The sequence below is a fragment of the Andrena cerasifolii genome, chromosome 4 (genome assembly GCF_050908995.1).
Source record: "Andrena cerasifolii isolate SP2316 chromosome 4, iyAndCera1_principal, whole genome shotgun sequence".
Classification (NCBI taxonomy): domain Eukaryota; kingdom Metazoa; phylum Arthropoda; class Insecta; order Hymenoptera; family Andrenidae; genus Andrena; species Andrena cerasifolii.
Window position 1 is genome coordinate 14,602,894 of NC_135121.1, and position 25,181 is coordinate 14,628,074.

At 38.5% G+C, this 25,181-nt stretch overlaps 5 protein-coding genes and 1 long non-coding RNA gene across 7 annotated transcripts in view; 4 read left to right on the plus strand and 2 right to left on the minus strand.

Moving 5' to 3' along the window:
- The window catches only part of LOC143368147 (uncharacterized), a 365,284-nt gene that overhangs the window by 30,231 nt on the left and 309,872 nt on the right, over nucleotides 1–25,181 (plus strand). The gene's annotated exons all lie outside the window — the stretch shown is intronic.
- On the plus strand, nucleotides 320–5,117 carry LOC143368139 (transmembrane protein 245). Of its 2 annotated transcripts, XM_076810518.1 has the most exons (9): nucleotides 320–1,178; nucleotides 1,716–2,687; nucleotides 2,754–2,918; nucleotides 2,990–3,188; nucleotides 3,274–3,458; nucleotides 3,530–3,630; nucleotides 3,720–3,737; nucleotides 3,819–4,121; nucleotides 4,203–5,117. In XM_076810518.1, the coding sequence occupies exons 1-9, from the start codon at nucleotides 663–665 to the stop codon at nucleotides 4,384–4,386; spliced, it is 2,643 nt and encodes an 880-aa protein (XP_076666633.1). In that variant the 5' UTR covers nucleotides 320–662; the 3' UTR covers nucleotides 4,387–5,117. The 2 variants fall into 2 exon arrangements, with proteins under 2 accessions (XP_076666633.1, XP_076666634.1); XM_076810519.1 differs by lacking the exon at nucleotides 3,720–3,737 and having other exon boundaries at nucleotides 323–1,178.
- Nucleotides 4,867–13,661, minus strand: Beta-man (beta-mannosidase). The gene is made up of 15 exons (XM_076810538.1): nucleotides 13,086–13,661; nucleotides 12,774–12,889; nucleotides 12,011–12,658; nucleotides 10,406–11,368; nucleotides 10,007–10,322; nucleotides 8,672–8,701; nucleotides 8,448–8,594; nucleotides 8,188–8,336; nucleotides 7,903–8,108; nucleotides 7,574–7,835; nucleotides 6,771–7,497; nucleotides 6,276–6,704; nucleotides 5,975–6,186; nucleotides 5,681–5,902; nucleotides 4,867–5,605 (listed from the first exon to the last, which is right to left on the minus strand). Exons 1-15 carry the CDS (start codon nucleotides 13,171–13,173, stop codon nucleotides 5,312–5,314), a joined length of 4,809 nt encoding a protein of 1,602 aa, XP_076666653.1. The 5' UTR covers nucleotides 13,174–13,661; the 3' UTR covers nucleotides 4,867–5,311.
- LOC143368145 (ubiquinol-cytochrome c reductase complex assembly factor 2-like) lies at nucleotides 13,850–14,751 on the plus strand. The gene is made up of 2 exons (XM_076810534.1): nucleotides 13,850–14,199; nucleotides 14,445–14,751. The coding sequence occupies exons 1-2, from the start codon at nucleotides 14,129–14,131 to the stop codon at nucleotides 14,749–14,751; spliced, it is 378 nt and encodes a 125-aa protein (XP_076666649.1). The 5' UTR covers nucleotides 13,850–14,128.
- LOC143368142 (putative methyltransferase-like protein 15 homolog) lies at nucleotides 14,729–16,025 on the plus strand. Its single transcript, XM_076810529.1, has one exon. The coding sequence runs from the start codon at nucleotides 14,729–14,731 to the stop codon at nucleotides 15,887–15,889; it is 1,161 nt and encodes a 386-aa protein (XP_076666644.1). The 3' UTR covers nucleotides 15,890–16,025.
- Pug (pug C-1-tetrahydrofolate synthase, cytoplasmic) lies at nucleotides 15,922–22,131 on the minus strand. Its single transcript, XM_076810517.1, has 12 exons — nucleotides 21,923–22,131; nucleotides 20,786–21,121; nucleotides 19,826–19,918; nucleotides 19,523–19,664; nucleotides 19,335–19,446; nucleotides 18,079–18,644; nucleotides 17,696–17,999; nucleotides 17,408–17,625; nucleotides 16,869–17,332; nucleotides 16,531–16,783; nucleotides 16,272–16,457; nucleotides 15,922–16,191 (listed from the first exon to the last, which is right to left on the minus strand). Exons 1-12 carry the CDS (start codon nucleotides 21,970–21,972, stop codon nucleotides 16,102–16,104), a joined length of 2,814 nt encoding a protein of 937 aa, XP_076666632.1. The 5' UTR covers nucleotides 21,973–22,131; the 3' UTR covers nucleotides 15,922–16,101.

The following is a 25,181-nucleotide window of genomic DNA, read 5'->3' on the forward strand; positions in this document are numbered from 1 at the left end:
ACTATATTTATAGTTAATTCCAACTGCTAGTGGCGTTGCGATGGTATTCTATTCCGAATCGATAATGCCGCATGCGACACAAAAGTGGTATGGGAGTTCTAGATCCCGCGAGCCGTGTGAAAAATATTTGCATTTGATGTTTCGTTTATCCTATATCTCGTCTGTGGTAACATATAATTGATAATCAAATTATAATGCAGCTTAAAATTTTTTTAAATTTTTACTTCAGCTACGACGATTCCTAATATCACACTAGTTTAAATAATTCGAAACAATCTGTAAACTATTCTTTTTAAAGAAGTATTATTTTCTATCTTCTAGAAGACAGTTTCCGTGGATAAATCTTCCGAACGTGACGTTGCGTCAAGAATCTGCCGCAATATCATACTTTATCGCATTCGCTTTCATCAGCAAATGTGGTAATGCGTATGTATCTACGCACATGGGGTTCCGCATAAAGCTCCGCATAGTGTTCGCTGTGTGTTTGTAACTCGGTGCCCGGTGGTATTCCCCTTTCAGTTCCTGTAAATTCCTATCACTGTTAATCGAGTGCTCTTTCGTTATAGTACGTTGAGAAATTTCTGTTAGAAAGATGAGAGACCGCAGGAGAATTCAAAATTGAACAGTAAGCGCACCAAGAGAAAACTGATTACGTATACAGGATGGAGAGTACGCGTTCGCCGATGGATAACCTCTTTAACATGCTGTCAGGCTTCAGCGCTGATCACGAGAAAGCTTTAAAACAAGGCATTTACAATGCCGTGGCACTGTTCCTACTGTGCCTGGTTTCAGCGGCCGGGTACGGACTCTACATTATATTGCGTCCGTTCGTAAAACCTTTGATATGGGCTCTGTTATGTGGTTCTGTTCTATTCCCATTCAAAAATTCATTAACTACTGTTGTCCAGTCATGGTTCGAGAAAACAGAAGCATCTCACACACCTTTGATCATAAGCTTAATGCTGTTGCCTGTACAAATTGTGGACAAAACATCTGAATGTTTGGGATCGTTTCTCTGGAGGCACTTAAAATATATCGGCGGTGTACTATTACTGGGAGCATTAGTTTTCGGTATATACCATTATACGCCTAGCATTTTAAGTTGCCTCGTATGGAGGACGTGTCTGATTTTCAATTCCATCGTCGGATTTTTCATTACCACGTGCAATATTTATATGGTAATTGTTGCGCGTTTTGATACTACCCTTAGAGCATATAAACATGGAGGAAGCATGCAATGGGCAAAACTATAGACGGCGGTAGAAAGAGAAAAATATACATGGGGGCAGGGCCGGTAGAACCCATTCTGCAAGTTATGTGCCGCATAAGGGTGCCAGCCGAAGGGGGTGCTAAAAAACTACATCGCACACTTAATAATAAAGGATACCAACTCCTACATAAATAAAATGTAAATGTAATTTTTTTTTAGTGTACCTCGTAAAGACAAAGCATATTAAATAGAAAACAGGTGCAAAAATTTGGGGGCGCCAAAAAATTTTCTTGCATAAGGGCGCCAACCATCCAACCATAAAAAAAAATGCTGTCACCCCTGGTGCTAGAAAGAGAGAGGGTGTCCCCATGTATATTTCTCTCTTTTTACCGCCGTCTACATTTTTGCCCGTTGCATGCTTCCTTCATGTTTATATGCTCTAAGATACTACCTTATGAGCTATGTATCGATGTACTAACAGAGCGTGCGATTGTTATTTTTTCAGATTGCTGTTGTACTTATTGGATACTTGTCTGTGTTGTATATCTACTGGACGCCGAGTAATTCTATTCACTTCCGTTATACTTCGTTCGTTGTATGGTTCATTATTAGTCTCTATGTTTCTAACATGTTGGACGCTTACCAAGTTCTTATATTTCTAACGCTGCAAGCGCTCTGCCTGATAGGATTCGTTTACGAAGTGATATTCATTATGGAAAATCAAGAGTTAGAGGAGAGATATATGACATTCATGGAAGCAGCTCGCTTTGCGTTGACGAATAACTTAGTCACAAATGTCCAGGAAGACACGTTGGCTCCATTGAACAGTGAGAAATCTGTAGAAAATATTGTCGAGGATAAAATCACCGAGATCCAAACGGGCGACGCAGATCCTGGACGTACGAAAGCTTCTTCTACAGCAAAGTTGTCTAAAAAATCGATGTCATTGGACGCGGATGTCGGTACGGTACCTGTAAACCGTAAATTACGGTCTGCCCTGAATGTACACTCTAATAGCCCAATCACATTACGCGATCGTTACCTGTTAAGAAGATTAAAAAGTGAATTAAGAATGTCTATCGATATAGAAGATGACAAAGTTGATACTGATAAATATATGTACGGAGCATTGTACGCTTGCATCGGTATGATTTTCTGGAAACACAGATGGATGATATATGTTCTGAGTATCCCTATAGCTCTTTACATTATTAAGCAACTCGGTAAATATTTTGGTCTGTGGAAACTGATACGAAATCAATGCAGTATTGCTATGGCAGTCATAAAGAGTTGGTGTCTAGAGAGACATCAAGCACTTTTACCAGCTAACGTCAGAGGTTTATATAAAGTTGGAATAATAATTGACGAAAAGTTAACAAAAGCTTTGAAAGCTTCAGTCGACACTGTGGCAACGATTGCTGTGATTCTTGGATTACTCGTGTTTGTTACTTGCGCGTCTATTTTTATAACGATACAGGTACAGCGCACATACTATAAATGTATACCCTAAACAATCGTTATCACTCACCGATATTCATCGTAGGTTTATGCGGAAGGTAAACATCTTATCCAAATTACTGGGGAAATACTCAATTCATCTTTAATGAATAATTCGGATATCGATTGGCTACCGGACCAATGGGAAGAGTCGGTTAATAGCGTGTTAGATAATGCTTATACATATGGACGCAGCGCTATTTCTGATGGCGTAAGATAGATAAATGATCTTATAATTGCTAGAAAATATTTCTCTGTAGTAACTTGTAATATATAATGTAGGTAAAGGGCCTGGTGAAGGATTTAGATCCCGCAAAGGCTGAGCAAATGGAGAAGAAAGTTTTAGAACTTTGGGACAGGCTTTATCAAGCATGGATGATGTCCAGTGATAATCCAGATTTGATTGGACCTACTGTGGATGTTACAGCGGCCTACTCAGAATGGGAAAGTTTCAAAGACAGCTATGAAAAAATACCTTTACGTAAGCGCTTACAGTCAAGATTAATAGAATTAAATGACGCGCTTACATTTTGTATAATATGTTCTATTTCTTTCCTCTTATACAGAACTATTTAATATGACCAGTATACAAAACTTCGTAAAAGAGAATATTGGAATTTTCATGTCGGTCTTGGATTCCGTTTGGAGTATAGTTAAGGGCAATATGTCTGTGATATTGACAATCTTTACAGAATTATTTTATATTGTACTCATGAGTGGATCAGCAGTACTCAATTTTTCCCTCAGCATGGTAAATAATTAGTTGCGAAAGAGCAGTTAATTCATAGGACAGTTTATAGTAGAAACTTAATTTTATTTCAGGTGGTGTTTTTCACGACACTCTTTTACCTCCTGAGTTCTAGCAGTAAGACTTACAAGCCGATTGAGTTGACTACGGTCTTTAGCCCCATTAGTTGTCATAGGTAAATGTTTTAACGTTGCATCGATATTTATATTTTTATAAGATCATATCGCAAGTTCTATATAAAATTTCTTCTTCTGTATTGACAAGCACTGTTCAGATTGAGGGGTATGTTATATCGTAAGAGTGTAACAGTACTGGTAATTAATGATTTATTGCAGGAAAGTTTATTGCCTAATACTTTTGTAGATTTGCTGTGGCGTTGCAAGAAGCAGTCATCGGAGTATTTGCTGCGACATTTAAACTTGCTTCCTTCTTTGGCATGTGGACCTGGCTCATACACAATATGTTTCAAGTGAAAATCGTTTATCTGCCAGCAACTTTTGCAACGTTACTTGGGGCTGTGCCGTTTTTGGACGCATACTTCGCTTGCATCCCAGCCACTTTAGAACTTTGGTTTACACAGGGACCTATGATCGCTATTCTGTTTTTCATGTTTCATTTCCTCGCTTGCAACATTATCGTAACGGAATTTTACAAAGAGATCAAAGGGTACAATGATTATTTAAATTTATATCTTACTTTTTCGTAACATTACACTGAATTAAACTTATGAAATATCGTTTATTTTAGCGGTGGGCATCCATACCTTACAGGCCTCTCAATAGTAGGCGGAGTTTTTTGTTTAGGAGTAGAAGGTGCAATTTTTGGGCCTTTGCTGCTATGCTGTATCATGGTAGCAATTAATCTGAGTCGGCGCTATCTTCACTCGCCTTCGGAAGAAGTAATGCCTACGTATCCTGAAATGAAACGTTGATATAGGGAAGCTTTACATTCGTAGGGCAAGAACGAAGAGTTCTTTACAACAGCAGGCATGTTGAAAGCTAACTTACACAAAAGACCTTAAAGGAATCTAATATTCCAAAGGAAGCCTTAACTTGGATAGATTTCGTAAAAGTTTAGGGTTTATTCGGAATATTGAGCAAAGTAACAATTTTCTAACACACTCCAGAATCTCTGAACGAGTAACACAATTTTCAAGGATTGTTATCTTTACATAGTCTTTGAATTAGCTTACTTGGAAGTAATGTTAATTCAAGGTTCATGTATGATTTTTATATTTTATTTTTTTAACATAAATATATAGCAACTATGCAATCAAAGAAACTCATATATAATAAGAAATCTCAGCTTACGCTTATTAATGTTATAAGTATAAAATATCCATTCAAGGAACTTAGTCTTCTGTAGATTGTAAGATTAGGTATAATCCAAAGAACCTTAATATGAACAGGAATTACAATTTATATTTTTTATTACATTTTAAGTGTTACTTTGATAATAATTTTTTACGTTACTAATATACATCTTAATATATAGGAAAGATATAATATAAAAAAAATGCATTGTGATATGTATGTCTTTTGTTTCACGTTTTATATAACGTACTAACTTCAGTATTATTAATCTTATACCTTGTTTTTGAAGATAAATTTTTATGTAACAAGTCGGAACCATCAATAAACCTAGCAAACATTTGGTGCACAATTTTTCAAATAAATTTATAATTTAGTGCCGCAATATGACAAATTTAATGTACACTATAATTAGCATAAGTATGCTTATACTCTTCCTTCTTATTGCATTTGAACTTTATTTACATCGTGAGGCATATTTCCCGCAGAGAAGGACGTAAAATTTCAGCTTTAGACATTACATAGGTATACGCAATAAGAAAGATCTTACTTATAATTAGTTACAATGCGATTTAAATCCCCTTTGCTTGGATCGTAAATATCGGAAAGTGTGGTAATCCTCAAATTTTCATTAAATACTTTCGGTGTGATCGCTTCAAATGCATGGAAGGTAATCCGTTTCTTGTCTTCGAACATATGGAATCCATTCTCCGAGAAACGACCACGAATATTACCAGCCTCCAACCATACGAAAAGTGTTATATTATTTGTCACTAATTCGAGTTCGATATCCGGATAATTTGAATACTTTCCAGGTAATTGGTAGTTATTTACATATGCCTAAAATGAAATATCTCGTATAGAATGTGAATAATGTGCCTCGCTTATTTTTCCAGATGAGAAACATGTACTCACAGATATATTTACAGCTGGTAGAACAATGTCCTTTAATGTAACGATTGGATATATGTAATTTGTTGGTGCTATTCGAGATCCAGCCTTGTCCTTCAAGGTGAGTGTCGTAATGCAGTTGACTTTTCCAGTAATGTTCGATCGACACTCATCGAGTGACGTAGAGTTTGAGATCCATGAATGTTTGAGCATGTTATCATGAATTTTAGTTGCTGCGTTTGCTGTCTGGATATGCATTAATCACGAATAGAAAACGTAAAAGCTTTATGCATCTGTACATTTTTACTGTATACTTACTACAGTTACATTGAATAAAGTATGCGACCTTATGGGATTCCTATTATTCCACGCATACAGTTTAACTTCCAGTGTAGTATTCGCTACCGTATGTAACTCGTCAGAAACAATGTAAATTGAGAGATCAGTCCCTTGGACGTAATACGTAACTATTATAGGTGCAAAAAAATCTATGGCATAGTAATGAAGCATTTTCCATCGCCCGTCGGAATCTAAATAGAATTGTACGATTAACAATGTACAAGTGAATGCTAATAGTTTATCCCCACTTGTAGCTATATCTTATTAAAGGTGTAATTACCTATAGAAGACCACGATGGAGCTTGCCAAACATCATTCAGCTGCCAATACAAAGCGCCCATAGTCATTCCTCCTCCTATTTCGTTCACTTCAGTCTTTGATTGTCGATAGAATTCCGTTTGCACTTTCACAGAAACGGCCTGATTGATTTGACTTAAATATATGAGGCTTACGAAGTCTTTCACGCGGTTTTGAGTTTCGGGTATTTTAAAATTCTTCGAAATAAGACTTCTCAAGAATGCCGATCCGAGCAGCAAGTGTTGGCGATGTTTCATAAAGTCACTATTTATGTTCAAATCATCGATTGTTTTTGCAACTGGTAATATAGTGTAAATTGATGGCAACGATTGAAATCCGTATTCCGATGAAAATCTTGGCAGTGGATATTCGTGCATATTCCATCCATTAGTGAGATAGTTGTAGTAATGGACTGTAAGAAGATTTCGTTAGATCGTAGAGTTTATTTCAATATTTGAACGAGAGGGTTCGAATTTACCGTCTCCATAATAATTTGAGTATGGATCTTCCCCAACGTAGTTATACTGTTCTGTGTACAATCCATTACTAGGACTCGATACTACAAAAGGTCGGGTGGAATCTAATTGTTCCACTTGTTTCTTGATTACATCTACGTACAGCTTAACGTAATCAGTTCTGTATATTTGTTCAGCACCAGTCTTATACCAGTTTCCAAACAAGGCTGCTTCGTTTTCGTTATTACCAGCCCAAACAACAATACTGGGATGATTTTTTAATCTTCGTACGTTCTGTACGACTTCTTCTTTAACGGAGTCAAGGAATTTCTCTGTAGTGGGATACATCCCGCAGGCGAACATGAAATCTTGCCAAATCATGATTCCGTATTCGTCAGCCATATTATAAAACAATTCAGATTCATAAATGCCACCGCCCCAGACTCTAAGCATATTCATATTTGCTTCTTTAGCCGATGTCAATAAATGCTTAATTGTATCCATCTTAGCACCCAGTTCTGGAAAGATGCTAGCTGGAATGAAATTGCTCCCCTTCGCGAATATTGGAATGCCGTTTATTCGAAAGTAAAAGCTTAGCCCTTGCTTGAGTGGGTCTTGTACAAGTTCTACCGTTCTAAAGCCAATACGCGCTATTCTTTGATTCACACTAGTAGACGTGGTTGCAGTTACAGTCAGCGGGTAAAGAGTTTGATTGCCGTAACCATTTGGCCACCAAGTATGCACAAGGTCCTATTAGAGAAAGATATTACTCTCTGCTTTTACGAAAACTATATATTAATTAAATACTTCAATATCATGAATGTACCATAGGTATCTTGAGGAGCATAGTTCCCACTGCATTTCTATTATTTGTATTTAATGCAAGAGTTTTAGAGTTATGAATGCTTAATTGTTCACTGATATGAAGAACAGATGAGATGTAGCAAGGTATAGACTCGTTACTTTTCTGGGATGTAACCTCAAGGAATATTGTTACTATGATATTCCAAAAATCTTCTCCTTTATATACATCTGTCGTGGTGTCTGTGATAATGATTTCACTGGCAGGAATTAGCTCTACGCTTTTCCTAAAATATACTTTCATTACTATGTATTATATTCTAACGTTCATTAAATTAAAAAATGTTGAAATACCAAATGCCCATTGAAGGAAACGCTGGACCCCAGTCCCATGAGAAACTTGCTTGCATCTTTCTTATATGATTGACATGACATTCTCCCATGTAACTGTCTGGTACACACACCGGAGGAACAACGTATTTTAATGCTTGTTCATTGTATAAAGCTTCAGCTTTCTTAACAGCAGAAGAGAACGAAACTACTAATGAATTTTCCCCCTCCTGAAAGATAGATATTAATAATTGCCTGTGAAATATTAATATGGATCACTCGGGTATGTTTAAGAAAACGGTTGCTTACTTTTAAATACTTTGTTACGTCAAATGTATATCGCAAGAACATATTTGATGCTTCCCCGACCCTCTGATCATTTAAAAAGATTGTGGCGAATGTATCTAAGCCATGGAAAACTAGTATCGTTCTAGGGGTATTTAGCAGGGTATCGTTTACTGCAAAACATTCATTTTAAATCATCTCGTAAAATGTAGAAATCGCCCTGCATCAGTGCCTTATTCAATACAATATTCATTTTTGGAAGTGTAATGATAAAGATTAATTACCATGAAAACTTTTAACATAGGTAACTGATTGATTACCAACCCAGCGATTGTTCACGTCATTGCTCCCAATAAAATTGTTCGGTATAATATCTGCTTTCCTCAGATCGGTGTAAATACCTCCTGGTACGGTTGCAGGAAACGTAATTTCTGTAACCATATGTTAGTAAAGAATATTAAGTTTTCATTACCTGTTGCGTCGTAGTATCGCTTATAGAATATCTTACCGCGTCCAACCTCAGCAGTACTAATTTTACCTAAATCAGAAAATCACATAATTGCACGTTAAGAATATGCAAAACGATTCTACTCTGTTTAATATAAAATATTTAATAATACCTGTCCAGAAACCATCTAAGGTTATGGATAAAACAGTATTGGTAGTTAAAATTACAATCAACAAGACTTGCAAAGTCTTCCCCATAGTGCTTGTATCACGATTTCAGTATTTTAATAATATACAGCAGATTTATTTTTTAACAGTATTTCTCTGACACGTGGAAGTGGCCATGTAAGTGGCCAGGAGTTAATGTACATGAAGCAAATTGGTAGTAGACATTCAATATATATTATTCCATTTATTTGCTGAGTCTGTTTATAATATTGAATTTACTTATCACAGTAGATAAGAATAAAGCGGTGTAAGTTCGCAGCCATTGGTACGAGAAGAAATACTAATGAAATGATTTATTATATTATCCACTCGATTGAAATTATATAATTCATGTTACAGTACCCTGTTGTAATTTGCAATTCTATACATTTGTGTGCACATCAGGATAAATGAAACAAAGTATATAAACAGAATACTTTATTCACAAACAGGACCGACTATTTGCATAAAAATACATTCTATTATACAGTACAAATGTAAGATTTAAAAAAGCTTAAACTTAAATACGTACTACCAACCAGTACGTTCTTGTTCACAAACGTATGTTGCGTATGTATTCTTAAATAAAAACTTGCAGCTTGATATCATTGCAATCTACTGTACATATCTTATAACTTGTCGTTTAAGAATTTCATAAATATGCACTTTTAACTAAAAAACCCGATAAAATGGAAACCGACATTGTTGTAATAAAACAATGCACACACTGGCAATATGTGGAATGTTAAGATAAATGCAAAAGATATTGCTCCTTAAATACATTTTGCATCTTCCAGGCATCAATTTCATTTAAATAGTTAAAATTTTATGTTTTCACTATTTCAATATACTCGAACAACGTAACAATACCGTGCGAGCAGGATTTCACTCGTTTTACCAACATATAAAATACATATGTACATCTGCCGATTTAAAGACAGAAGTAATATTTACTAATGCCTCCTTTTCTTACTGGAGTGTTTCTGAGTTCTACTGTTTGATGGGAACTGCGACGTGTAATCTATGTCTGAATCAGTTTGTTCGCTAATTGGTCGATAGCAACGGATAGGTGAGCTAAGGATATTATCCACGTCGGTAGTTGCACATTCTGGAACAGAACAGTCATTGTTAATTTGTGCGTAGCGTACAAACTCATGTTCACGAGCAATAAATATATGACAATCCTTACCATCGGGTGATTCTTCTCGACGGTGTTCCTGTAGGCATTTATTAACATGTTCTTCGTAATGGTTACCATTAGTTGTTCTGTACACAGAACAAACACCGCATTCGAAAGCTCCATCGTTATTAGCATTTATTGGTGTCATCTTATTTCCAAACAAATTAGCATTATTTTCATCTTCATCGTCAGTGATATACTGCTCGCATCCAGCAGCGTGTTCTTCTATTTGTTCGCTTGGAAAAGGTTGATTACAGATGGGGCAGTTTACATTGTTCGTTAAATCATTTCTCAGAATTTTCATTCGTTTAGTTACACTATTATCCTATGAGAGAAGAATGATACCATGTAATGTATAAAGTTCTCCTGAATTGTTACGATTAGAACGAATTCAGACAAAGTCTTTACCTGAAGTAATCTGTCCTCTTCTGTATCTTCGAGAATCGTGTTTTCGTTCTGTTTGTGCAGACCTTGCAGTTTTTCCCTGCCTTCGTCGTTAATCTTTTTCCGAAATTTCGTGTCCATTATAGTGTTCCATTTTTTACTTTTATCTTCTCTGGACTTTTGTCTCTCTTCCCATTGCTTATCCTTCTCTTGTCTTTCTTCCGTCTGTTTCTTATAAAACTCTTCCCTCTTCTTTTTCTCTTCATTTTCTTTTCTCTGGGTTTCCTCCTTTTCAGTCTCCATCTTCTTCTGTTTATCCATTTGAATTCTTTCCAAAAGCATACATTCGTTTTTTATTCTCCGCGAAAGGCCTTTCACTGGTAGCGGTTTAATTTCTGTGCTCTCCGACTTTCTCTTAATAGTATCACTATTACTATCGTCCTCCAATTCAATTAGAATCTCTTGATTAGTCAGGGCACTAGTTCTCCCTTTGGGCAGTAGGCTTATGGCACTTTGTTCCTCATTGCTATCATGTATCGACGAACTTTTGGCAGGCGTGTTATTATTATGCTTCTTATTAATATTCTTCCTAGGATTCGGGGGTGGTATTTTTACTGAATACAACGATAGTTCAGGCAACAAGCACTCTTCCCTTTCACGCGCTACTTCTAAATTCTTAGTTTCCATAACGTCAACATCTTTGCTAATATTCTCATCATGCGAACCTTGATCTTTTTCGTTTCTAGTAACAACTACCTCTTTCTGAGAACGCAATATTCTGCTAGACCCTTCGTAAGACTGGGTTTTCTTTTTTTTAAATATTCTCTCATCCTCGTCGCTGCTTGTGTCGAAGTAAGAAAGGGCCATTGCTGATTTACGTTTATTAGGTCGTTCGTTGTTACATTTATTTGTACATTCCATTTGATTCTCTTCGGTTTTAACATACGTTAACGATTTCTTATCCGAACTACCTTTAGCAAGTCCCACCTATGCAAACGTTGAAAGAAGGATTAGAATCATACCAGATAGAATGAAATGGACAACTATTCTGATTGTTTTTTTTTTACAGAAATACGATTTATTCAAAAAATTGTTTGTAGCTTACACTTTTAATTACTGTTTCTTTATAAACATTTATGTATACACGTGTTTGTATAAGTGCAATCTTTACAACTTCTGTAAGAACTATAAATGACGAGCTTCGATCATTTTTACATAAAGCATCAATGTTACTTTTCAAGTTGTTTTGTTATTGTATACGACAAAACAGAATTGAAGAAGAAACTTTGCTAGGGAAGTTATCCATACGATGCATTAATCAAATTATTAATTGTAGAAGATAAAATTAAATACTATTTATACGAAAGAAATATATTAATAAATGGGTACATATCGTTAACCAGAGTCATTGAAAATCCCCTACATTGGAAATGTGAATATTCCGAATGAAATTGCAATATAGTAAACACAGACTTGGATTATTTTGTGGGTGAGTGTGTATGTGTATACAATGTCCCATGGCACAATGTCGTATTCAGGATATTTCAATTTATGTATAAGAGACAGATTATTACCCAATGCGCATTAACGATACGATCTGTAAGTAATGGATTGTACGGAGGTACCCACCTGAATGGGGGACCCCCACTGAAACTTAGTGTCAGTAGTACGATGCCAACTATACCACAATTCTGCTGTCTCTTTCAAATGATTGTTTAATGTGTGCAGCAGTTTCTCAAGCATCTCAGACGTTTTTGCTTCTTTGCATAACAGAAACGGCATGCGATCTTGAACTAAAGGCCGATCTGGCTGTTGCAAAGGCACATCATTTTCACTGACGCACGAATCGAGCGGATTAATTTGCCATCGTTCCAATTTCTGATCACGTTCAGAGTGCGTGTCCATCTTTGTCTCCGTACTATGCATACTATGAGAATCTTGCGAAGTGTTTTTTGATTTCAATGAAATATATCTGTTCGTGTTATGAGAATAACTATCTCTTATATCTAGATTATCGTGTAGTCTATCAGCCATGTCATCACTGTCCAAGCTTTTGTTCCTGTATGCAGAGTTTCTTGAATCGACAGTTGTGGGCGTAGGTTCGGGGCTGCCACGGCTGTGAGTAGATATCCGATCAAGTATCGGCGACGAGTGTCTAGGTCTTTGCAAGTGTAACGACCTAGACATATTGCTATGTTCCTGTATTTCCAATTCTTGTGCTAAATTTGTCTTGGGCATTGCTTCCGAGGCAGAATCGTTAGAAGACTGCGGTAGTTCCTAAAAATTATCATATTATATAACATTTACAATAGAATTGCTTCGCTCTCATTTCTTATTCATACAATACCACAAGCAATAAGGACAACAGCGATCGATTTACTAATAAACCAACCTTCTGAGCATTCTTTTCGTCGTTAGCCAGATTTGCCATATCTTTCGATTCATTGATAAAGCCTAAGACTTGCTTCATGTCTGTATACGTGTACCATGTCTCATACATTTTCATATCTGCAAGTTGAACAGTCGTTTAATACCCTTCTATTATGTTCGCACGTCTCTTACGAGCAGTTATTCATTCGCAAAACAATATTTCAGTACACGCATTGCTTTCTATTATGTTGTTACTACGTATCGCACGTACCATCGAAATGCTTTCTTAAAACTAATAAAGAAGAATAATCGTGTTCAGAATAGATTCAGTTACCTAGTAGCTCCCGTTTCATCTCTTCCTGCTCCTCTCTTTCCTTAGCTGTCAACTGCTCGGCTTTATCTCGTTCCATACCATCTGACATGTTCGCTTACGATTCGTGGGTCGAAATTAATGAATGTTAATCAATTGCCTTACACGCAACGAACTGAAATTTAACCTCAAAGGTTGTCCGTATTAGGAATTTGAAATTTTTCCGCATCACTACCCGATTGCCTTAATAATATCCATGTATGCGCATCAGTAAAGGGAACAAATGGAGATTTTTTACAAAAGCGCATATCATCTTAAACTCACGATCTGAAATCAACCACAGTTGTCAACATCATCGCATCAGCATCACCCGACCTGACCCGACCTTAGGTGAACATGGGTGAACAGGAAAAGTGAGGGAAAACATCGATATTCGATATTAATAGTGGGCAATTTCAGATGATTCATCATTTAAGGCCAGTTCACATGAAATAGCAAGTTACTTCTTAAATAGCACAAACGAGGTATGTAAGTACATATAAATTTGTTCATGTCCTTATTTCATCATTTATTTGCAATTTCGGGTTCTAGAACACTTCTAGAGGCTCTACAGATTATTATGCAACACTTTTCAACAACCAAACAATGACAGAAGTAGGAATATGCTGTGTGAAGTGCGACGGGAGCAAAGTGGGGGTTGCCCAAATAGCCGTGGAGGGGTGGATGGTGTGGATAAAAAAAAGGTACACCTGTACCCAGGTGTATTTTTAAAAAATTGAGAAAACGAAAAATGACACATACTTTAATGTAAACTGTTTATTTATAAACAATTTATAATTTAAATCTTAAAATATTTATTGTTTTAATCAATTGAAATTTCGTAAATAAATGGATTTGCACAACCATTTACGTATCGAAATTCGATAATATAGTAGGTTATGTATCGATATATACAAATATCGCACCTCCAAATGTCGATACAAAATATCGATATTTAACACCGTAAATAGGGGTGTATCGATACTGTATCGCCCATCCCTACTCTGCGGCCTTTAATAAATTCTATCATGGCCGGTACTTACAAGAATTATATGAAATTGTTGGAATGTTGGCCGCTAGATAAGTCAAAAACTGGCAGGTAATTCTACTTGACATAACAAATTTAACTTTCCTCTATACTTCTTTGATACTTCTGGTGTAAATGAAATCGGAGGTAAAGGATTTCAGTTTTCATCATAGTTTGTGTTGAGGTTAGAATGAATGTTTAAATAACAATAATAATGTTCACATATTTTGTAATCTGGTGTCTTCCAATTATTCAATATTTATGTATAATAATTTCTTATACAGTATGAATTTTAATGATAATTTCATTTATTCTAGAGATCTAGGCCAACATATTCGCGATCAATTGAAAATTGCATTTTCGAAAGGTGACTCGAGCAGTCAGGTAAATAATGAGGTTTGTGATCGCTATTACATGAGCTTAAAAAGAATCTCTTCCAATCATTACGGGCAAATCTATGCACGTAATCTCTCGAGTAGCGCTAGCGGACTAACAAGAGAGCAATGTAACTTGGCACTGTCGCCAGAATTGCTAGAGTATTTCGAGGAAATAGAAAAAGGGTTTATTTCTCGCATGTACTCAAGGGTCTTGAATTTTTATAATGATTCAAAAACTAGCAAGTAGTATTAATTTTGTTTCTGTGCGAAGCTATTATGATATTAAGAATGGTAGTAGAAGGTTGCATTGCCTATTACGAAAACAGCATGACGTAGAATGCGCGAGGAATTCTAAAAATTATTGCCAGATAACGAACGAAAACACTGAAAATGTACCGCATACGCCAGTGATGGCGAAAGAAGTATTAGAATACTTGGAGCCAGCACCTAAGAAGATTTTCATAGACATGACGTTCGGTGCTGGTGGGCATTGTACAAAAATTTTAGAATCTTCGCCCGATGTAAAAATATTCGCGTTAGACAGGGATCTGGTTGCGCACGAATTCGCACAAAAATTATCAGAGAAATACCCCGGGCAAGTAGTACCTTTGTTAGGAAGATTTTCTGAATTACCGCAACTGCTCTGCGAGCACAGAGTGAAAAAGAACAGTATCGACGGATTTTTATTCGATTTTGGATGCTCTTCGATGCAATACGATATCGCTGAAAGAGGATTTTCCGTGTCAAAGGATGGACCGTTGGATATGAGGATGGATGGATTCAGATTGCCCGAAGAACCGACCGCCGCGGACGTTTTAGACAGAATAACGGAAATAGATTTAATTCACATCTTGAGAGTTTACGGCGAAGAAAAGCAGGCTAAAAAAATTGCACGAGCTATTATTGATGCGCGATACATGTTTAGAAGTTTGAAAACCACACAGGAGTTAGCTCAACTTGTTGACTCTGTGCTTAATGAAAGAAGACACGACCAACTCGGTAGACACTCGCACTGTGCTACGAAAACGTTCCAGGCACTTAGGATTTTTGTGAATAACGAATTAAACGAGATTAATTATGGTATTATCCTTGCTGGATCATATTTGAAAACTAATGGACGTCTAATAACGATAACGTTCCACTCGCTAGAAGACACAATAGTTAAGAGGCATATCTCCGGACACATAACGGATCACGTAGCTAATAAAATGCCATTAAAATATTCCAATTATGGTAAATATTACGACAAAGATGAAATGCAAGATTCTATACAAGTGCCATGGAAAATGTTACATAAACATGTAATACTACCCACAACCGAGGAGGTAATTAAAAATCCAAGGTCACGTTCCGCGAAACTTCGAGCTACTAGTAAAGTGGTTTAGACTTTCATAATGTATGCACGTTTCTCCTTACGTTCTCTTTACAAAATGGAGTTTATTTCTCTAGACATACTATGTATATATTCTGTAACATATGTAAAAAATAAAATGTTTCGAACGAAACTTAAGTAACGATCAATCCTAGATATTTCAAGTATCACGGATGTTCTATTACGAATCATAGGAATGTTTGTAACATTGACAGTATCACGTATTCAAAATAGCCCTTCTATCTCATCAGTTTCGCTGTTCCAGTCCATATCGAAAATGCTTGGTCTTGTAGAAAGCCCTGGCATCATCATTATCTGCAAGAACAAGATAATGAGCTGCATATCTTATAAAAATTTCTATAAAATTCATAGTACTTATATTTTCGACTACTTGCCTCTCCCACCATTGGTACCACGAAGCCTGCTCCAACAGACACAAATATGTCCGTGATATCCAGAGTGAAGCCTGTAGGTGCACCCTTGATCGATGCATCACCCGTTAAGGAATTCGATGTTTTTGCCATGCAAAGAGCCAATTTATCGTATCCCAGTTTATTGTACGCTTCAATTTTCTTTTGCACCTACATCCATGATTATCATATTTATGAATGGCTGCATAGATTCTACATCGAATACGAATTTCAAGTATCTTACCTTATCCGCGAGGACCACTTTTCCGGCACCGTACATTTCTTTAGCAATGGTATTAATTTTCTCTTCGATGCTGGCATTGACGTCGTACAATACTTTGAAATTACTAGGCGTCTTCGTGGCGGCTATAACTGCATCCGCGAGTTCTGTGGCGCCCGCACCACCCTCTGCCCAGTGGTTGCATATTACTGCATTAGACGCACCGCTGCTGATCGCTGCCTGCTTTACCAATTCCAACTCCGCCGGAGTGTCAGTGCTGAAGCGAGATTTTATACAGTCATTTACCATTTGGTACACGAACATGCAAAAAAAACATTCATTCTTTGCAACGCGAGACTTACGCGTGGACGTTAATGGCGACGATGACCGGCACACCGAACTTACGCCCGTTGCTGATGTGCTTTTGAAGATTCGGGAGTCCTTTCCTGACTAATTCAAGATTCTCCTCGCGATACTCTTTTTTCAGGGCAGCACCCGTGGTCACCGGAGGTCCGCCGCCGTGCATCTTCAGAGCTCTGACAGTCGCGACGAGGACGACAGCGTTTGGTACATGCCCAGACGTTCGGCATTTGATGTCGAAGAATTTCTCCATACCGATGTCAGATCCAAATCCAGCCTCGGTGATCACGATACCTTCTGGCCCGACCAATTTCAACGCGACAGCGTCTGCTACGATCGAGGAACAACCGTGTGCGATATTTGCAAATGGTCCAGCGTGGACCATCACTGGAGTTCCTTCCAAAGACTGCATGAGTGTTGGTTCAATGGCGTCTTTCAATAAAATCGCCATCGCTCCAGTCATGCCCTAAACGCGCATTCGATTAGATACAAATACCACAGAGTATGACTCGAGGGATTCATTCATACACGTCATACTAACAAAATCATCAGCAGTTAGTGGTTCTCCATTCTTGTTGAAAGCTACCACGATGTTTCCCAGTCGTTGCTTCATGTCATCGATGCTAGTGGATAGCGCAAGTATCGCCATGATCTCAGAGCCGACGGAAATGCAGAAGGATGTCTCTCGCGTTTTCTCCTTTTCCGTGGGGCTCTGGCCGATGGTAATTTTTCGCAGAAATCGGTCGTTCGTATCGACCACTGGAACAAGCGCGCTTCACTTGTAAAAGATACCTTAGTTTCAGGAATTATCGCACAAGGGCGCGCATACCTCGAGTCCACGTAATGTTTTGCGGATCGATGTCCAGTCTCGCGAATTTTCGCCTCTCCTCTTCCGTCAAGCTATCTGGATCGGTCTTCGTGATACCAAGCTTCTCTAAACGCCTCAATTGTATCTTCGAAAATTTCCTTTCGCCTTTGACCGTCGGTACGAGGCGATCGTACAGAGCCTTGTCGGGCTGTGTAGATTCGTGGAAGTATCTGGCATCGATCTGGGCCGCCAACAGATTATTGGCCGCGGTCACAGCGTGGATATCCCCTGTTAAATGCAGATTGAACTCTTCCATGGGGATCACCTGGAAGCAATGCGATTCTTGCAATTTTCGTGCTAAATAGTACGTTCTTTGGGAATATGAAATTTATATTAAACATTACCTGCGAGTATCCTCCACCTGCAGCGCCCCCCTTCACTCCAAAGGTGGGCCCCTGACTGGGCTGCCTCAGGGTGACAAACGAGTTCTTCCCTTTGCGGGCTGTCAAAGCCTGCACTAAACCAACCGACGTGGTACTTTTCCCTTCCCCGAAAGGTGTTGGCGTAATGCCAGCGACTACTACGAGTTTTCCATTCTGTTGATTGCTCAGCCTCTTCAGAACGCTCAAACCGACCTTCGCCTTTTTGCTTCCGTAAGGGCTGATCTCGGACGGGAGCAGTCCGATTTCATCCGCCAAGGTCGTGATCGGTTTTGGATCTTGACTCCTCGAGATCGCTATATCGCTGGGCACAGGCTTCAGTGGATTAATCTTCAGTGCTCTCAGCTTCCAATTGCTGCTCAATATCCTCTCCGCTGCTTTTTGAGCAGATATAACTGTGTTCTTCATCAACATCGCTACGGTCATCGGACCGACGCCGCCAGGTACAGGGGTGATGTACGAAGCCACTTTCGCAGCTTCGTTGTAATCCACGTCGCCCACTAAGTGCTGTCCAGATTTCTTTGTCGAATCTGAAATAGTTCTTCACATTGTAACATCGCTGTCGCGTGCACCAGGGCCGGTGCGAGGCGGGTTCAGCGCGCTCCCCGGAACCCGGCTCTGCGCTTTAAAAGGCTCCGCGGTCTACGCAAAGCGCGTCGTAAATTTTGCGGGACCCTCTGCGTAGATATGTACTATTATAAAATTTAAAAGTACACATAAGTCCGTTTTTTGACCACACAATACTTTGGAACCCGGCCCCGCAACAGTTCACGCCGGCCCTGGTGTGCACGTTATTCTTATTGCGTTCATTACTGTGGAAATAGCTTTCCTTTCGCACAGAGTCTTCATCGACGCCATTTAGATTCTATTCGCACAGTTTAGCCGAAGATGCAAGCAGCAAGAGTAACGTTTAGGAGTATCCAATCACGAAACGCGAAGGTTTTGAGATAATTCACGCGCAGGTTTTACTCTAGCGTACGGTCGACCCAAAACTGAAGGGTTTGGTAACTCGTGCCTTCTATATTCGTTTCGCCTGGCATTTCGAAATCTGAGGTCAATGTAATGACAGAAGAAGCGCGTTACGAGTTCCCTCGAATGTCGATAACCACCGTTACCATTCAGTTCGAGGAGAGTTTGTAAATGTAAAGTGCAACAGCTTTCGTAAGTAGTTACTAGAAATTTCTTAGCTTATTAAATGTGACAGAAGAAACGACGGCTACCTGGAATAGAATTCATTCCGCAATCGATTACGACTGCACCTGGTTTAATCCAACTCCCCTTGACCATCCGAGGCTGTCCAATACCAACCACTAAGATGTCAGCTTGCGAGACCTACAGCCGAAACGAACATTCAATGTCGAATGTAGGTTTAATCGTTATTACCCAACAAGTATAGTTGGTTACTTACAATTTGGGGAAGGTTCTTCGTTTTCGAGTGGCACACGGTCACAGTTGCGTTGTGCCATTTCAATAATTCAGCCGCGGGCGTGCCTACAATTTTGCTTCTGCCTAAAACTACGGCTTGAGCACCGGCTATTGGTACTCCACTCCTGACAAACATTATTAAAATAAAAATTCATTTATTGCTTAAAGCAGAGCAATCATTTTAAAGATCTTGAGCAAACTTAAAAATTTGCTCGATTCGATTCAATTCAATTGAACTAATAGTAAATCTTGAACGGGCCGAAATTAATGAGAACATTTAACGTACTTCTTGATAAGTTCGATGCACCCGTTTGGGGTGCATGGTACAAATCCCGACATATCGCCGATGGCCACTCTTCCCTCATTAATCGTGTTTAATCTAGAAAAAGTACACAACATATTTTGTTATTAATTATTTACGTCATTGTTTTAGGTTTCCTAAATAGCGTTACGGTTGCGATAGGGGCATGGCGTTTTTTAATCACGCGGGAGTAATAAATTCTGGTTATCGAGCGTGCAAGTACTCCAACGAAAGCAGCATAAGGCGACCGTATTCTTATCATGTAATTCGAGAGATTTTGCGTCAAAGGTCACGGTATCTACGTTCTCTTGCATACTTGTAGATATTTCACATGCTGCAAGACACTTTCGATGGAGTGTAAATACGCTATAACCAATACCGCCTGTTCTAAATTATTTGAAATTTTATCGCTGTGAACGTTGCCCAAGAATTTATCATTCTATCGCAAGCGCAACGCGACGATCGGAACCCGACTGACAAGGGAACATCCCAAACCCGGAACTTCGAAGTATTCTGAAACTTCGCGAATATGTAGGGAATTTCCCGCTGATTACAACGCAATTTTTGTTTGCTGCCCAAATTCACTCTAGGGGAGTGTAATTGACCCCCTGAAAAAACCCGGTTATTTCCCGATTTTCTGTTATAACTCGTGAACTGTAAAATAATCTTTTTTACCAAATGATGGATCTAATTAAAAGAAGTAACTTTAGTCTCGAAACTTTTTTTCTATCTCTTACAGTTCGCGAGTTATAACACAAAATAGCCGAATTTTCGGGGGTTAATTTCACCCCCTTCGAGTGAATTTGGGCAGCAAACAAAAATTGCGTTGTAACCAGGAGGAAATCCCCTACATATTCACAAAGTTTCAGAATTTTTTGAATTCTCGGGTTCGGGATCTTCCCTGGTGAATCGAGTTATGAAAAAAAAAGAATGATACGAGCTTACCCGTCCACATCTTTCTGGGGCAACACTAAATCGGTAATCATATGGGAATTGATCGTATTAACGCTATCAAGAGGCATTTGCACGATGATCCCATGAACGTTTGGGTCGTTGTTCAATTTGTTCACTTTATGAATTAGTTCGACTTCCGTTATTGTGTTTGGAAGTTTCACGTGCTGAGCAGCGATCCCAATGTCGTTCGCTGCTTTTATTTTCATTCGGATATAAACATTCGAATCTTCTCTTCCGCCTACTTGGACGATCGCCAAACCAGGCGTGAAATTTGGTAGTTTTTCTCGTAGAGTTTTCACATCTTTCGCTAGGTTTTCTCGAATTTCCCTGCGGAGATTGAAGAAAATTCGTTAGACCATAAGAATATTTTCGACACCGTATCGAATCTAATTTTAAATCGCGCGACAATGAAATCACTCTTAAGTGAATTTAACTTTCTAGTGCGATCACCTGGCGAGTCATGAATTTTTAACGATAGATTCATCTCAAACTGTTTCCAAGGAAAGAAAATGCAAATTAAAGCTTTTCATTTATTCATAAATTCATTTAAATTTGAATTTTTATATATCGAACGTTTTGAATAAAAGAATCGCGTGTTGCACGCCAACCGTGCAGCTTTCGGATATTTAAATTTCGCGGGTTTTTCCACGATCATAAGTGTCCTCGTTTTAGCACTGATGCATGGATAATCGACTCGGTAAACAGGAAGCCTTTTGCTATCGACATTATCTATATCCCTGTATACTCAATTCAGCGATTGATTTTTTTTTCCGTTACATAATGTCCTGACTGGAATCCGAGCATAACCTCACACAGAAAGAATCGTATGATTTCATCAGATTTCCTTGAATTTAGATGAATACATTACACTGTAACTCTATGTCGCCGGTTAGACCAGTGCAACTATCGACCTCTGTGCGCAATTAGACAGTCGGCAGCAATTTCGAATTTTCGGCCTCGGAATACCGTTGATCTTTGAAAAAGTTTGTTTACATGGAGAATCTTCGCAAAGCATCAGTATGAATATAATTTGAAATAGCCTGCATTCCGAAACTTCTTTTAAGAAATGAGATTAGATCTCGGTTGGAGCGTTTCGTTTGTACCACAGCCTGTTATAATGTAACTCACTTTGCCAGCTCAGTGCCGGACAGCACTACTCCTCGCACGTCTGTTGTCATAACTCTTTGGAAAAATCTGCAATCACAACAGAAATCACAACTATCTTCCAGGCTGATCCCCGTCAGATAAGCTTCTCTCGAACGACCGGTATCTCGAATCGCGTGAATCGAAAGACGGTTGGCTGCGTGCTCGTTGCGAATACACCGAAAGACTGATAATGAACGTATGGGCCGACCGGTTTCCAACTGCTAGTTCCGCGAATGTGTGTATGTATTCGTCGAGATAGCGTTATGAGAGTTATCCATACATGCAAACGCCTGCTCGATCGTTTAAATGGTTACTCGTTATGCTCGAGATGTATGTTCTACAAAATTCTGAAACAGACACGCGTAAAGCGTGTACTTTAATTTCAAATTTGTTTCACTTCTTGCTGGGTTAAAACGTTGCAGCGGTTCTCATTTTTTCCCCCTCGAATTTTATATACATGTAGATGAGGATATATATGATGTTACCACTCGAGGTACTTACGATCTTCTTTTTATTACGAAGCTAACAAGTGTTTGTGATATTACAGCTCAGCGAGTTATGAAGCATTGACACGTGTTACATGCAATAAATTGAATTGAAATCGATTTTTAAATTTTTTTTTTGTGTATTTCGAATAATTAAGCAGACATGTTGGTGAGTAAAAGTTTGATACACTTTTTATGAAGTATTATATGAAATATTGGTCTTACTGAAAGGCTCGTACTAGTCCTGTCATATGGGATGTTGGAGATGACTCTGGCAGATTCTGACGGTTCATTGATAGAACAATCTTCACGGGGGGCAAGAAAACACACGTTATAAACAACAAGCGTATTATCGGCTTTTCATATGACGAAACACCGATTGATAAACTCTGACACGAAAATTATTTGCCACGAGTCCTCAAAGAGAATATTACTGTTACGATTACACGCTGTAACGTATTAATGGAATAATTCGTTTCCCATCACGGAAATCTTTAATGCTTTCGGCCCGTGCAATAAGTATGGCGAGCGATTCGTTACTAAGTTTAAGAACATAAATTCACAAAACGTAAAAAATCCAGCAACTTAATTTTGCCAAACTGCTACCATGTCCATGTCTTTAGAAAATACATTTAACTGTAAAAGATTATTTTATACCTTCCCGTAAATGACGAGCCGAATATTGCAAAGATTATCGCTCTAGGGTCAGAATAGTCTTGCACGTGTAATTATTCGAAATTAGTAGTGAATGAGAATCGTTGCTAATTTACAATGTTATTCTTCGTTTCGCTTTGGTAAGTGAATAATTTATCGGGCCTTATCATAGACGTCAGAGCTATGCAACGTCTTTGCGTAAGACGATGCCGTAAATAATTAGGGGATTTCTTCGTCAAATGAGAACGTCGAAAACAAATTTAGTAAAAATCTTATTATATTGAATAGATAGATAAATACTTTTTTCTCCGGCCTTGAAAAGGGACTTGGTTTTACAATCTAGCGATCATTCATCCTTCCATATCATCACCCGTCGCTCCCACCCTCCCTCCTTCTATAAACTATATATTTTCCGTTACTTAAACTTACATCTACACGCAATATCTGTCTTTATTGTACTATTTTCTTTCTTAACCTTTTTTCCACCCCCCTTAACCATCCCACTGTCTTCTGATACGCTGACCCATCCAATATCTTTTCTATCCCGTGCCCCGGTCTATCAACTGCTGTGCAGTCTTCCGCTAAGTGCTTTAGTGTGCTAAGCTCTCTTTCATACAGTCTTCATTTCCTTTCCTCTTCCCTTATTAATTACTGGCCAGCTTATCCTCCATTCTAAGCTTGTGGTATCCGATTTTTGCATTTCTGCCCTTACTTCTTTCTACTTTCGCTCATTGCACCATTTCCCTTTGCGTCTCCCTCTCCTTTCTGGTTAGATCGTGGTCTATGTATATTCTTCCGTTCCCCAACCTTTTCTCGTTCCTCATTACTTCTTCTTTGTCTTCCTCCTTCTTCAGCCTTATTTGTACTACACTCATATCCTGTTTCCCAACTATCCTGACCCACCCCCTCTCGCATTTCACACCTAACTCTTCCTCAAAGAATTTTTCTACTTCCTCCTTGCCTTTCGGGGCAAATATGCAACCCTCTGATAATTATATTTCTTTTTCTCTCTTTCCGTTCATTCGTTTCCATTAGTTTTCGATTTGATTCATTTTTCCTCCCACTATCTTCTCCGACCACAGCCTTACCCTCTCTTCTATCGAGTTCTCTAATACCATTCTCTTCGTTTCTTTACCCCCCCCCCCTGACCCCCATTGTTCCGATCTCCATCACCGGCTTCTTTTTCCTGCATCCGACTTAATGTGTTTCTTTCTTTTTCCCATATTTGTTCCTTTTGAGACCATTCTTTCCTTATCTCCTTCCTGGTCTTCTTCATTTCCTCTTTCATACTTTTCATCTCCTTCATCATTTCTCTCATTAAATCTAATATCGTTATGTCTTCCTCCTGTGGTTCCTCTTCTTTTTGTTCCCCTTCTATGTCGGTCGTCTTATCTTCTCTTCCTATTATAAATTCTTCTATCATTTGTACTTACTTTGCCTGCCTTACTTTGGCCTTTCTCTATTTTCGTCGATCTCCCCTTTCTCCCACCTTGTGCTTCTACCTTATCTACTTCCACTGCCCCCTTCTTTACCGACCTATTCATGTTTCGCTTACCTAACCTCCTCTATCCTTTCGGTGCTGCCTTCCTAACTTCCAAGGCCGCTGCCTTTCTTTTCCACCCGCTTCTTCCCCTACCTTGACTCTACTTACTGTTCTCTTATATCCTATTCTCCTGCTTAGCTTCCACTTATTATTGCCGCTTTTCCTATCGCTCTACCCTCTCGAAAACGCTCAATTATACACGTGTCCCTTCCCGCCTGTCACCATGGGCCATGTGCGCACAAACAAAATGAAAAAAAAAAATGAAGGTATAAAACTGCAGACGGGACGGCACAAATTCTAAGCTTTTTTGATGAACCTTTCGATAGTTTGAATAGTGCAGAAAAGAAATCTGACACACGCAAACATTTAACGTTTGCAGTGACTCAAAGCAGCGGACATATCTCTTTTTGGCAGAGAGCACTATCCTCCTTGAGGAATATGTATTTCCAGGAAGAAGGTAAACCTGAGAAAAAGCTACCGCCATCTCTAACAAACTTAATACACACAATGGAAGGATTTATTCACATCACAAGAAGAATATTTGACATGAAGATTAGGC